Source organism: Doryrhamphus excisus, chromosome 21 (genome assembly GCF_030265055.1).
Source record: "Doryrhamphus excisus isolate RoL2022-K1 chromosome 21, RoL_Dexc_1.0, whole genome shotgun sequence".
NCBI classification, from domain to species: domain Eukaryota; kingdom Metazoa; phylum Chordata; class Actinopteri; order Syngnathiformes; family Syngnathidae; genus Doryrhamphus; species Doryrhamphus excisus.
Genome location: NC_080486.1, coordinates 13,750,827 through 13,762,367, shown reverse-complemented (window position 1 = coordinate 13,762,367; position 11,541 = coordinate 13,750,827). Strand labels below are relative to the sequence as shown.

Below are 11,541 nucleotides of genomic sequence, written 5' to 3'. Positions count from 1 at the left end.
CGCTACCACAGAGAAATGTTTCATATATACGTAAATACATACATTACACGCACAGGCCCGCATGCTTGCAAATGTGTGAATAGTTGAAGAGTGCGCGTGGGCGTGTGCGTGTGCGTGTGTGGATGTTGGCAGCAGGTGGGCGTGTGTGTGTCATGTGACGCTGACCGCTGTCCCGCTGCTATAAATGCCCCCCAGTATACTTTGGTCGCTCCTTTCCTTTCCTTTCCTTTCCTTTCCACGCCAAAGCTGCCTTGTGATCGCGTCCAACGTAGTTTGGACTTATTCTTCAGTCATGGCAGGTAAGTTCCAGAAACACTCCCCCCCCCCCTCTCCTTTTTGACACACGTCAAATACCGCGATAATGCGCGACGGCGAGAACTGAGATTAGCGCTTTGCTAGCAAAGTATGTAACTTCAAAGGTGTAACTTTAAACTACTAATCTAGTCAATAACGGCTTTTACGTACGTGTTAAAATTGAAATACTTAAATAGCAAACATGTGGACACTTAAGACATAAGCTCTCACGAGTTAAGGGAACATTGTTAGCATACGTGGCTAATATGATAACATAGCATCATAAGAGTCAACGATCGACTATGCTAAGAACTATATACTAAACTACTATAAACAACAGTATAATTGTTTAGTATGATTGTTTATTTACTATTAATATCTGTGTATGTTGACTTTTACGAGGATTAAATAGTGTGTATGTGGCATTAGCCTGTTAGCTATTGTTGCTATATGATGTCATAACTTAACAGACCAATAAAACATAGCAACAGTTTTTAGGACCATACCAATAATGCTACTTTGTGTTTATGTGGGAATAAGGAACATAATTATTTCACTTGGTAAAAGTGATGATAATAATAATAATAATAATAATAATAATAATAATAATAATAATGCACCAATAGGAAATGGGGTGTGGAGGAAGGGGGCGTGACCAAACTCATTCCAAGTAAAACATGGAGTTAGCCTGTCTTTGCTCTCCAGACGAGGCTTTTGTGACATTGGCCACCAACGACAACTACGCCAAGGGAGCCATGGTTTTGGGCCAGTCCCTCCGCAAGCACAAAACCACCAAGAAGATGGTCGCCCTCATCGGGCCACAGTTGTCGGAGCAATGCCAGTAAGGAAGCTGCCCTGCCAGCAATGCCGTAAGACGTCTGCCCATTGACTCCATGGTTTTGTGACCCCGCCAGGGCGGTGCTGAGGAGCATCTTTGATGAGGTGAAACTGGTGGACGTGCTGGACAGCGGTGACGCGGCTCACCTGGCCTTGATGAAGCGGCCCGAGTTGGGCGTCACCTTGACTAAACTGCACTGCTGGACGCTCACACACTACTCCAAGTGTGTCTTCATGGACGCAGACACTCTGGTGAGCCTGGGAGAAGCTCACGCCGCTGCATGACTTGGAAGTTGTGTGAGCATGTTCTCCTGTGTGTGCGTCCCAGGTGCTTTGCAACATAGACGAGCTCTTTGACAGAGAAGAACTGTCAGCTGCTCCTGATCCCGGCTGGCCTGACTGCTTCAACTCGGGCGTGTTTGTTTTCCGTCCATCTTTGGAGACCTACGCCAAACTGCTTCAGCACTGCGCGGAACACGGCAGCTTTGACGGTGAGCCAACGTGCACGTCATCTTGTTGACGCCCGCTTAAATCCAGTGAAGGAAAAATGCAGTACTTTTATGCCGCTTACAGTCTGAATAGTGGGAGTTTCAAGTGGGTAACATATTGCTATGTTGGAAGTCAAGTAAACAATGGCAAACTTCTTCCACTCTACTTTAGTACCGTGGTTTTCTCCATACACTGCCCCCTGCAGTTTAGTAGCAGACGCTTTTTTTGAAAGAAAATATTAATGTTAATTTCCAGATAGTGAGACTGTGAGAATGGAAATCCGCCCCAAGGTAGTCGCACCCCAAAGCCATCCCTGCTTACTTCCATACTGACTGCCCGGCTATAAATAGGAGCATTATATCCAAAGTGGACATGAAGGCTGCAATGATTCCGAGCTCAAACACATCAGCAAATTGTTTACCTTTACACAAGACAGCTGCCCCCTGCTGGACATTCAAAGAATGCAGTCTTTACTATCAATCAACTATTGTACTGTAAACCGTGTAAGAGTATTGGAATGACTAATACTGATGATCATACATTCGAGTAAAACAGGAAGTCCTGCCGGGGATGTTTTCTTTCAGCTCCAAGCAAACATTTGTGCTCTGCGTCACCTCGAGTGACACAACGTTCCGGGTAACATGACGCCAAAGCAGCCGTGTTGATCTTTTCCCTCTCGGCCCGGCCTTCGCTGAGCCTCACACACACACGACACCCGCCCGCCACGCACCGTCTGCTCAAGTCATTCGCGGAGGAGGTTGGACTTTCTGACTTCAGCAATGTAACTCTTGACTGGCGTGGATGCAATGGTAACCGGATTCATACGGACATCTCCAGTGGAGTCAGGATTCAATGATTTTCCTCTCGTTCTTGTTCTCATTCATGCTGAGTCGGTAGAAAGAATACACGGGTGCAAATGTACAGCATGGACCACTGTTAAAATAGCACACATTTTAAAATCTAATAACTACAGTGCTAACTTTTATTGCAAATGTTGTTGTGAGGACATCCATGTCAAGCAAGCAGGAGGATGGCGAGGGGGGAGAGACCAGTGTCATTTACCCGCTGCTGGTTCTGGACTTAACCTCAGCATAAAGCGGGGGGGATCTTTGGATTCCGAAAAGCAGTGCAACCTCTGAAGACAATCTTTGCACACCACAGCGCCATCTAGTGGAATACTACCTTACTCGCCTGGAGTGTAAAGTGACAGTGGATGTCTTAGAGTGTGACAGGAAGTGACAAAAAGCGCCGGAGGAAAGTAGGACGACACAGCTTTGTGTTATTATATGCAGGCACGAGGCGCCGGTCAGCCCCCCCTAAATCGGCAGGGACATCCCGACTTAGAATGGCGTGCTAATGCAGAGTTGCTCAATGGCGGCCTTTGAGTTGTTGTGCCGCTCATGTGTGGAAGTATGATTGTTTTCATCCACCGATGATACTTGGAGGAAAAGGAAGTGCTAAAGTGCGCTAGGTGTCACGGCCATAAAGCAAATGAGGGATGAAATGATGCGCTTCAAACTTTTCTAAGTCAATTAAGACGCCAAAGCTAACGACCTTCCTGGCTTGATGACTTGCAAGCATTATTTGTAGAATATTTCCCTCCAGGAAGTAGTATATTGCTGCTATAACGGGCCAAGTAAGGGGCAATTAACAAAGGAAGACGTTGCCGTCATTATAATCTTTAAAAGTGCGCCACGCTCCCCCGGTGGCGTTTAGCAGATGCTTTGAGTGTAAATGTGTTTATTTTTGATGAAAATGACTCATGAAAGAAAGTGGTGGCAATTAAAGCATGAAGAATGCTCAAAATCTCATCGCCAATCTCGGCTGTTTTCACTGGAGGCTGATATTTGTCATTTGTCAGAGAAAGGCTCTGCACGCTACCTGCACCGCTAACCTTCCCCTCAGGAGAGGCTGGGAAGTTTGGACTTGGTTGCGGAACGTCGCTAGAAACATCATCAATCTACAGCCCGATGACGTTTGCTCATTGTGATGACACGCTAGCCCTGCTAGCGCTGCTAGCTCTGCTAGCTGGCATCGTGCCGCGCATACAAGCATCACAATCCATCATTGTCACATGCCCTCTTAAATACATCTGCGGCATGGCTGGCCTATTCATAGATACACATTGATCTTTGATATTTGCCATGGGGGTGGGGGGCTGGGTGTCAACTCTAACATACTGGGACTTCTGGCCAGCAACTGCAAACGCCATCACACCTCCGGAATGAATACAATTCTGTCTTTTATGGTTAGTGATGGTTGCATACATGGGTCACATGATTGTATAAATCAGTGATTCCTAAGCGGGGTACACGTATGTGCCACACGTTCTACTTTTGGAGACCACGTATGAGAGAGGGGGTACTCACAGTATGACAGGAAGGCTCTGGGGGTACACAAGACAAAAAGGGAGTGGAGCCTAACTTCATAACATACACAAACTGGAGCCATGTTTTCCCACAGGAAATAATGGAAATCCACTTCATCTCCATCATAGGTCCAAAACTACAAAGCAAAATCCACGTTATGGAGAGGAATTCTACATGAGAATTCCTTTTTCCTAAGGTAATTTGTTTGGGCACGCCTTTGCATGGAACACCAGTGCAGGGCAAGTGGACCAGTTCCACTGCAATATTGTATGAAGTATCTTACAAGTGGCAGCAGTTTGATGCAGAGGGTGAGAAACGTGACTGAATTCTGTACGGGAACGCCGCATCATCAATACGTTGCATGCATTCCGCATTGACAGTCCAAGTCTTTCACAATGTTTTCCGCATGTAAAACGAGGTTGGCATGATTTGCAAACAAATGAGGAAAAGTGAGGTCCTCCTGTAGTGTATAAGCGCTCCGGCTGGGATGGCCATACATGTGTACCGTACCATGACGCTCTATGTGATCTCATCTCTTTGCAACGTCTTTCTTTAGGATACAATTCTCCACATATTGAAAGTCTGCTTTTCATGCAGGGGGTGACCAAGGCGTTCTAAACGACTTCTTCAGCCACTGGGCGACAGCTGACATTTCCAAGCACCTCCCCTTCATCTACAACCTCAGCAGCGTGGCCATTTACACCTACCTTCCAGCATTCAAGCGGTACGTGCCATGACGTCTACACAAACCCGGGGTGGGGGGGGGCATGGGGAAGGCCGTGAAAAGAGCAGCATAGGGAGACGACGCCGTGGTGTGGTAGGAAAGTGTACTACAGCCAAGAGTCTGAGGCATCCGTGACGTGTAAAGTCGTAAGCGGACGCTGATCACATGAGCGCGTAATCACATGCTGACATCAAGTTTGGAGCCGTGGGATGCCAGCGCCCTCCAGCCTCGGGTTTCACCCCGAGCTAACAGCTGATAGCAAATCCCCAAATAGAGCGCTTTATTTAAAGACCTTTTATGTTTAGCACCCGGCCCGGGCATTGTGTGCTCGCGCCCGTCCTTGCCGCCAATCAATCACAGACCTCACTCACATTCATCAGGGAAACATCTCTTCTTATTACACTCCAAACGCCAAACGCTGCCCTTTGCTTTGACTCCTATTAGTTGGAATTCTGCAGAGATGTGCATCAGGGCTGCCCACATACTAATACACGCCATATGCCAAGTAAAAGCTGGATCTATGATGTACAATAGACAGCTGGGATAGGCTCCAGCATGCTCGTAAGGATGATGTTCTATAACAGGGGTGGGCAAACTTTTTGACTCGTGGGCCACTTTGATTTAACAAAATTGTCCCGGGGGGCAGAATATATATTTAATACACACTATTTTACGCTTATAATTCTGACAGTCCGCATTGAATTATTAGTCTAATTTTATCTGTAAAAGTGTCATGCTATCAGCTGTCACTATCAGACCACAGCAAATTACGAAATTTAATTTTACAGTTTTGTTTTTTCTGAATCAAACAGCCGACTTGACTTATGTTGCCAGCTGTTGTATGTTAAAATTTGAAATATTTAGAAGCAGTTGATGTTTGCTAAATAATCACTAATAAATACAATAAATCACTATATTGACAGTTACAATGGTAGCCATTATGCCATGGTATGGTCATATCACCTTGTACTTCGGTACGTGACAAAAAAAACCTTACACCATATTAGGAAAGCAGGAAGTGATCAAATTATTATGTCATTGTAGAGTCACATCACTTCTGTACGAGGTACATTATTAAAAAAAACAACAAAAAAAACCTTAAACTGTATTATGGAAAGCAGGAAGTGAACAAATGTAACAGTTACTGATTGTAAAAGTACCAGATGGAGGGGTAGGATTTAATAAGCTTTGCTTCTTCCTACTCCTTTTGGACATGTGGAACTGGGAACTGATTATGTGATGCATTCAATTGTAATCTGATGCATGTTCAAATGAAATTAAACTATTACCATTACTATAGAAAGCAACTGGCGGGCCGGATTCAACCGCTTAGTGGGCCGCATGTGGCCCCCGGGCCGTAGTTTGCCCACCCTTGTTCTATAATGTAGATGGAAAAGGTATCTACTTCACTCGTTGCTCTTTTTTCTCAGTTTTTGCTTTTTTTTTTATACCAGGATGTTCATCTGGAAACATAACAGACACCGGCATCGGACGTCTGTGTTGGTGTCTCCTCCTAGGAGAACAAAGGACATGTTCTCCTTTGGAGGGAATGATGAACGTGTTGCTGCCACACACTGAACGCTGACGTTCTCATTTCAGCTACGGCGCAGACGCCAAGGTGGTCCACTTCCTGGGGAAGACCAAGCCCTGGAGCCACGCGTTGGACGCCAAGGGCAGACAGATGCAGGCGGGAGGCGCCCATCCCTCCTTCCTCCTGGACTGGTGGGCCGTGTACGCCAGCAGCGTGGTGCCCATGCTGCAGGAGCAATACGGAGACCAGCCCTTCCACACGGGGTGCCTTGCCGAGGTGAACCAACGCTACACGGCCACACGTTGGTTGTCATGCTTCCCTTCTGGAGACAAGTCACGTGAATATGGTTGTCATCTTATGCATTTCTGGTGGTGGATGGCTTGCCCGTCTTTCCGGTAAACTTCCACTACGGTCACATGGTTACTGTTGACAGCACACAGGTATGGAGACAACCTGCGAGGTCTTTGTTGCTGCTGCGTCTTCATGTCAGAGCTTCTGCACGCTGGGCTACTTTCTTCTTTGGTGCGACGTCTCCATCCCGCATCCCTCACATCACTTTTCCCTGCTTTTTGTTCAGGAGGAAGTGGAGGAGAGCCTGGCGTCCTTCACGCAAGCGCTCTACTTATCCTCACCGGAGTTGTCCTCGCAAGAACGCAAGCACAAATGGGAGCAAGGTCAGGCGGACTACATGGGAATGGACTCCTTTGATAACATCAAGAGGAAGCTCGACACCTTCCTCAAATAAGTACACGCTATATTATTTATCCACCGCCGCAAGATAACGCAAATAGAAACGCTTCCTGCTCGCCGTCAGTGTTTGCCATGCATTCTTTTATCTGATTGATGGCCACTACCTCCTGTTGTCCCTCGCTCATACACGCATCATCAAGGGCCTTATGCACCTGGGCTGCCAGAGAATAAGATGTAGCAGGAGGGATCACAAATCGAGCCAAAACATGACACGCACGTGTGACATGACCAGTTATGCAAATTAAACCTCAACCCAGAACCACAAATAGATGGCAGTCCTGTGGGAAACACTGGCCACCATCAGTATTTGCTGCCGTCACGTATGGAATGAAACGGCCAAAAAGGGCCTTTCCATCGGAGCTTTACCGCCTCGTCTTGCACTTTAGGCGTAGTTAGTATCCGCCTGTACGCTCCACTTGCCTTTTTAAAACCATATCGTTGCCTTTGAATGGAAATGGCTTCCATTGAACTAAAGCGGAATGTTTACAGCACTTATGGAGGCCTTAGGACTTAAGAGCATTACGCTTGCTTTGCTCAACACTTGCAGCTTCCACCTGACCAGGATGTAACACAACACAACAACTCAGCACCAACTCTACTAGCTTTTGCTTGCATGACAACTGATCAATATACGACAAATACACTTGGTGTCAATCAAATAGCAGTTATGATTTGTCATCACTATCTTATACCGTGTACATTGTACCTACTGGAGTACTTAGAGTAGCATTAACTACTTTACCGGATAAGCACATTGTAACTTGCACCACTATTTCATGTAGTACACGTGTGGTACTTTGGTACCACTTCATGTAGTACACGTATTACCTTTTGTACTCTTTGATGTAATACACGGATTACCTTTGGTACTATTTGATGTAGTATATACAGTGTATTACTTTTGGTACTATTTGATGTAATGTATACATATTATTACATTTGGTACTATTTGATGTAATACACGTATTACCTTTATCGTACATATATGGAATCTACGTGTCAGTTTCTGAGTTAACTAACTCAAATTAATTAACGCTTAAAAGATATTCCAATTTACAGAGATGTACCATTATGTAGCAACTTCTTTTCATTTGTTTTGTTAGCCTCAAAGACGACGCGACGCTAAATCCTTCCCCTTTAAGTACAGTACTTCCGGTTTCGCCGGTCTAATCTTTTACTGAATTCACATTAAAAAAATATATAATTTACTGAGCTGCACTGGTATCTGTCAACTTTACAGCATTTATTTTGCTCGCCATTTAACTTTTTAAAAAGTGTCATCTCAAAATGTCGAGCAATACGTTGTTTACTTCCGGTGGGCGTGTCGCGACCTCACGGCTGTCGGCCGGCAAAGTAAACAACAGCATTGAGCCAAGATGGCGCCGCCGTCCGCGCACCGTGTGTCCCTGCTGGTGTCTTTCTCCGTCCTCCTCACCGTCCTGCTGGGCTTCGGACTGCCGACCCTGCTCAACGGCGCCATGAGGCTGCTGGGGCTGCCGGACACCAGCGTGGCGGAGTGCATCGTGGTGACTTACTTCCTGTTGGTGCTGTACGCCGCCACGCCGAGACTCCCCAGAGGACTGGTGGAGGTAGGTCGGCCTTTCGAGTCCGGTAGATTTCGTGATCCTGATCCTGATTGCGGTGCTCTTGTGTCGATATGAAGGCGGAGGGCAAAGCCGTGTTGATCACAGGCTGTGACAGCGGCTTCGGTCACGCTTTGGCTCTCCGTTTGCACCAACTTGGCTTCACCGTGTTTGCAGGATGCCTACTTAAGGTACGGACGTCTTCACACAATAGACGATCTCTTCATGCTTTTACTTCCTTCACAGGCTGTTTATCTTTTAAAAGACAAGTTTGCATGTCAAGAATCTGCTGGTAAGATGTTTGATTCCAGTTGGTGAGATGATGAATGTTGCCCTGAATGATGTCCTACAGGATGAAGGAGGGGGCGGGGCTAAGGAGCTGGAGGCCTGTCACTCAGAGCGCATGAAGGTGATCCAGCTGGACGTCTGCAGCGACGAGCAGGTGCACCGCGCCGCCCGCTTCATCCGAGACCACCTGGAGGACGGGCACAGAGGTAGGACCGCAGGAAGGACCGCCTCCATCACCTGGGCTAACGCCGCCCTTCGCAGGTCTGTGGGCGGTGGTCAACAACGCCGGCGTGTCCACGTTCGGAGAAGTGGAGTTCACCTCCATGGAGGTCTACAAGCAAGTGTCAGAGGTCAACCTGTGGGGCACCGTCAGGGTCACCAAAGCCGTCCTGCCGCTCATTCGCAGGGCCAAAGGTGAGCGACCGCACCGTCCTGACCAAACGACCCCCCCCTCATCACCGGGTTGCCTTCAGGTGCTCGTACGGCTGCAGGCCGCATTCCTGCCACCAATAAATCCCTAAGACCTGGACTTTGGACCCGCGGGCATGAAAAGGCTTGCATGTTCCCGTGCTCTTGAGCTAGGCTCACATCTGGGAAGCCTTCAAAGAAAAGGCGTCCTAAAGTGGCGTTTGTCCGTGCTGGTGGTTCCACCTGCCGTGGAGGGAAAGTCAGCAGGGCGCCTCTGAAAGGAGCCCATGAGCAGAGCACGTCTCTATTCCGAATGGTTCAACGACAGCTCCATTTCCTTTTTAGGCTTTTTAGCTACTAAAAGCCACAAAGCCTTTTTTTACCCTCAAGGGTTGATGGAACTGTAGTTCACCCATCTGACCACCAGATGGAGCACTTGCATGTACGTTCATTGTGCTTTCCTTTTTAAAAAAAAATATAGTGGTATTTATTTATATTTTGTGTTAATTGCATTTCATATGTAGATTTATTTTATTATTTAATATTTTTAAATTTTCAAATATTTATTTTTTATTAATATTTATTTTTATTTTCAATGTTTTTGAAAATTTTTTGAAATGACATTTAAATTAATATTTTGTGTTGATTTTTCTTAATTAAATCTATAAATTGTTGTAATTCCTTAACATGCCGTGTGTGCAGGGCGCGTGGTGAACTTGGCCAGCATGTACGCTCGCATGGGAAACGCCACGCTTTCGCCCTGCTGCGTGTCCAAATACGGCGTGGAAGCGTTTTCCGACTGCCTGCGCTACGAGATGAAGACCTGGGGAGTCAAAGTATCCGTGGTGGAGCCGGGGAACTTCATCGCCGCCACGGGCATCCTGAGCCGCAACGTGGTGGCCGACACGGCCTCCAAGCTGTGGGCCGAGGCGCCGGCGGGCGTCAAAGAAGACTACGGCAAAGCCCACTTTGAGCAACAGGTGGCGCTCGTGCGATCGTACTGCGGAAGCGGACAGAAGGACATGAGTCCCGTTCTAGAGGACATTGTGGACGCCATCACGTCCAAACGCCCTTACACCAGATACAGCCCCATGGAGCCTCACTGGTGGGTGCGGCTGCAACTGATGACGCACCTTCCTGCCGCGCTCTCTGACTTGCTCTACTTTTAAAAAAAACATGTTCTCACTTTGTACGTCATCAAACAGAGCCAGCTTCATTCCTCAGCACTTTTCCTGCCAAGCCTTAGTACACTTTAAATGATAGCACTTTCTATTGTTGCACATGAACCATCTTCTACGCGGCTTATCCTCACCAGGGTCGCCGTATGCTGGAGCCTATCCCAGCTGTCTGGCCAGCCAATGGCAGGGCACATTTCAGACAAAGTAACCTAACATGCATGTTTTTGGAATGGGGGAGGAAAGCGGATGTACCCGGAGAACCGCCACGCACGCACGGGGACAACATGCAAACTCCACACATCGACTTCCTGCATATGTGGCCTACATGCAGCCCGTGAGAGATTGTATTTTTACAAAAATGTATTCCTTTTCCCTAGAAATATAATTGCAGTACGTGAAATGATGTAAATGAGCCAAAAACTGATGATGGACCAAGTTTACAGGTTAAACTAACAAAACGCCTCTAGGGGGCACTCAAGCTGCGTTAAAACACGAATCATGTTCTGCATACTAGACAAAAGTACACTGTTAATAAATATCATTAGGGATATATATATATAGATATAAACTTTTATAAATTTGTATTACGCACTGTTTTGGGCCGTAATAAACCAAATATTGATGTCACAGCGTTGTGTATTTATCCTTTTTCCAGCCAAAATGTTTTTTCTTCTGGTTGGGGGTATTTTAAACTATATCCAAATGATTGACAACCACTGGTAGAAAATATACGATATCATTTAAAAACATTTTTTATGTAAGATATACAAAGAGTCCTTAGATGGCACCTATCAAGGAAAAACGACACTGCATCGCTTTGATTATGGAAGACAGCTATTAATACCACCAATAAAAGTGCAGCCGTCAACAAATTATCGTCCACTAGAGGTCACTGTTACACAAAGTTAGCCTGATATCGGTACAAAGACCTTAGCCAAATTGGTAAAACCAAAACACTTCAAAATGCCGGACACTAACAGAGAGACAATGCGCAAGGCACACGAATGTTTTGTTTGCTCGTCGAGCACCATGAGGAACAATAACAAAAGCTTTCCACTAACGTCTTAATCATTTTGAACTCACCATTTGA

General features: G+C 46.4%; 2 protein-coding genes across 3 annotated transcripts; both read left to right on the top strand.

The window, feature by feature from the left end:
• The first annotated feature begins 143 nt into the window (after positions 1-143).
• gyg1b (glycogenin 1b) lies at positions 144-8,163 on the top strand. Of its 2 annotated transcripts, XM_058059891.1 has the most exons (8): positions 144-299; positions 1,000-1,135; positions 1,209-1,383; positions 1,460-1,622; positions 4,587-4,713; positions 6,313-6,523; positions 6,616-6,684; positions 6,822-8,163. In XM_058059891.1, exons 1-8 carry the CDS (start codon positions 185-187, stop codon positions 6,987-6,989), a joined length of 1,164 nt encoding a protein of 387 aa, XP_057915874.1. In that variant the 5' UTR covers positions 144-184; the 3' UTR covers positions 6,990-8,163. The 2 variants fall into 2 exon arrangements, with proteins under 2 accessions (XP_057915874.1, XP_057915875.1); XM_058059892.1 differs by lacking the exon at positions 6,616-6,684 and having other exon boundaries at positions 263-299; positions 6,313-6,520; positions 6,822-8,152.
• A 66-nt stretch (positions 8,164-8,229) lies between these two features.
• On the top strand, positions 8,230-11,066 carry bdh1 (3-hydroxybutyrate dehydrogenase, type 1). The gene is made up of 5 exons (XM_058059895.1): positions 8,230-8,583; positions 8,658-8,768; positions 8,930-9,071; positions 9,127-9,279; positions 9,976-11,066. The coding sequence occupies exons 1-5, from the start codon at positions 8,371-8,373 to the stop codon at positions 10,440-10,442; spliced, it is 1,086 nt and encodes a 361-aa protein (XP_057915878.1). The 5' UTR covers positions 8,230-8,370; the 3' UTR covers positions 10,443-11,066.
• The last annotated feature ends 475 nt before the right edge of the window (positions 11,067-11,541 follow it).

Coding starts and splice junctions, on each gene's coding strand:
- gyg1b (XM_058059891.1), top strand. CDS start 185: ATGCCCCCCAGTATACTTTGGTCGCTCCTTTCCTTTCCTTTCCTTTCC. Junction 4,714..6,312: donor TACCTTCCAGCATTCAAGCG/GTACGTGCCATG, acceptor TTCTCATTTCAG/CTACGGCGCAGACGCCAAGG. Junction 6,524..6,615: donor CGGGGTGCCTTGCCGAGGTG/AACCAACGCTAC, acceptor GCATTTCTGGTG/GTGGATGGCTTGCCCGTCTT.
- bdh1 (XM_058059895.1), top strand. CDS start 8,371: ATGGCGCCGCCGTCCGCGCACCGTGTGTCCCTGCTGGTGTCTTTCTCC. Junction 8,769..8,929: donor TTGCAGGATGCCTACTTAAG/GTACGGACGTCT, acceptor GATGTCCTACAG/GATGAAGGAGGGGGCGGGGC. Junction 9,280..9,975: donor GCTCATTCGCAGGGCCAAAG/GTGAGCGACCGC, acceptor CCGTGTGTGCAG/GGCGCGTGGTGAACTTGGCC.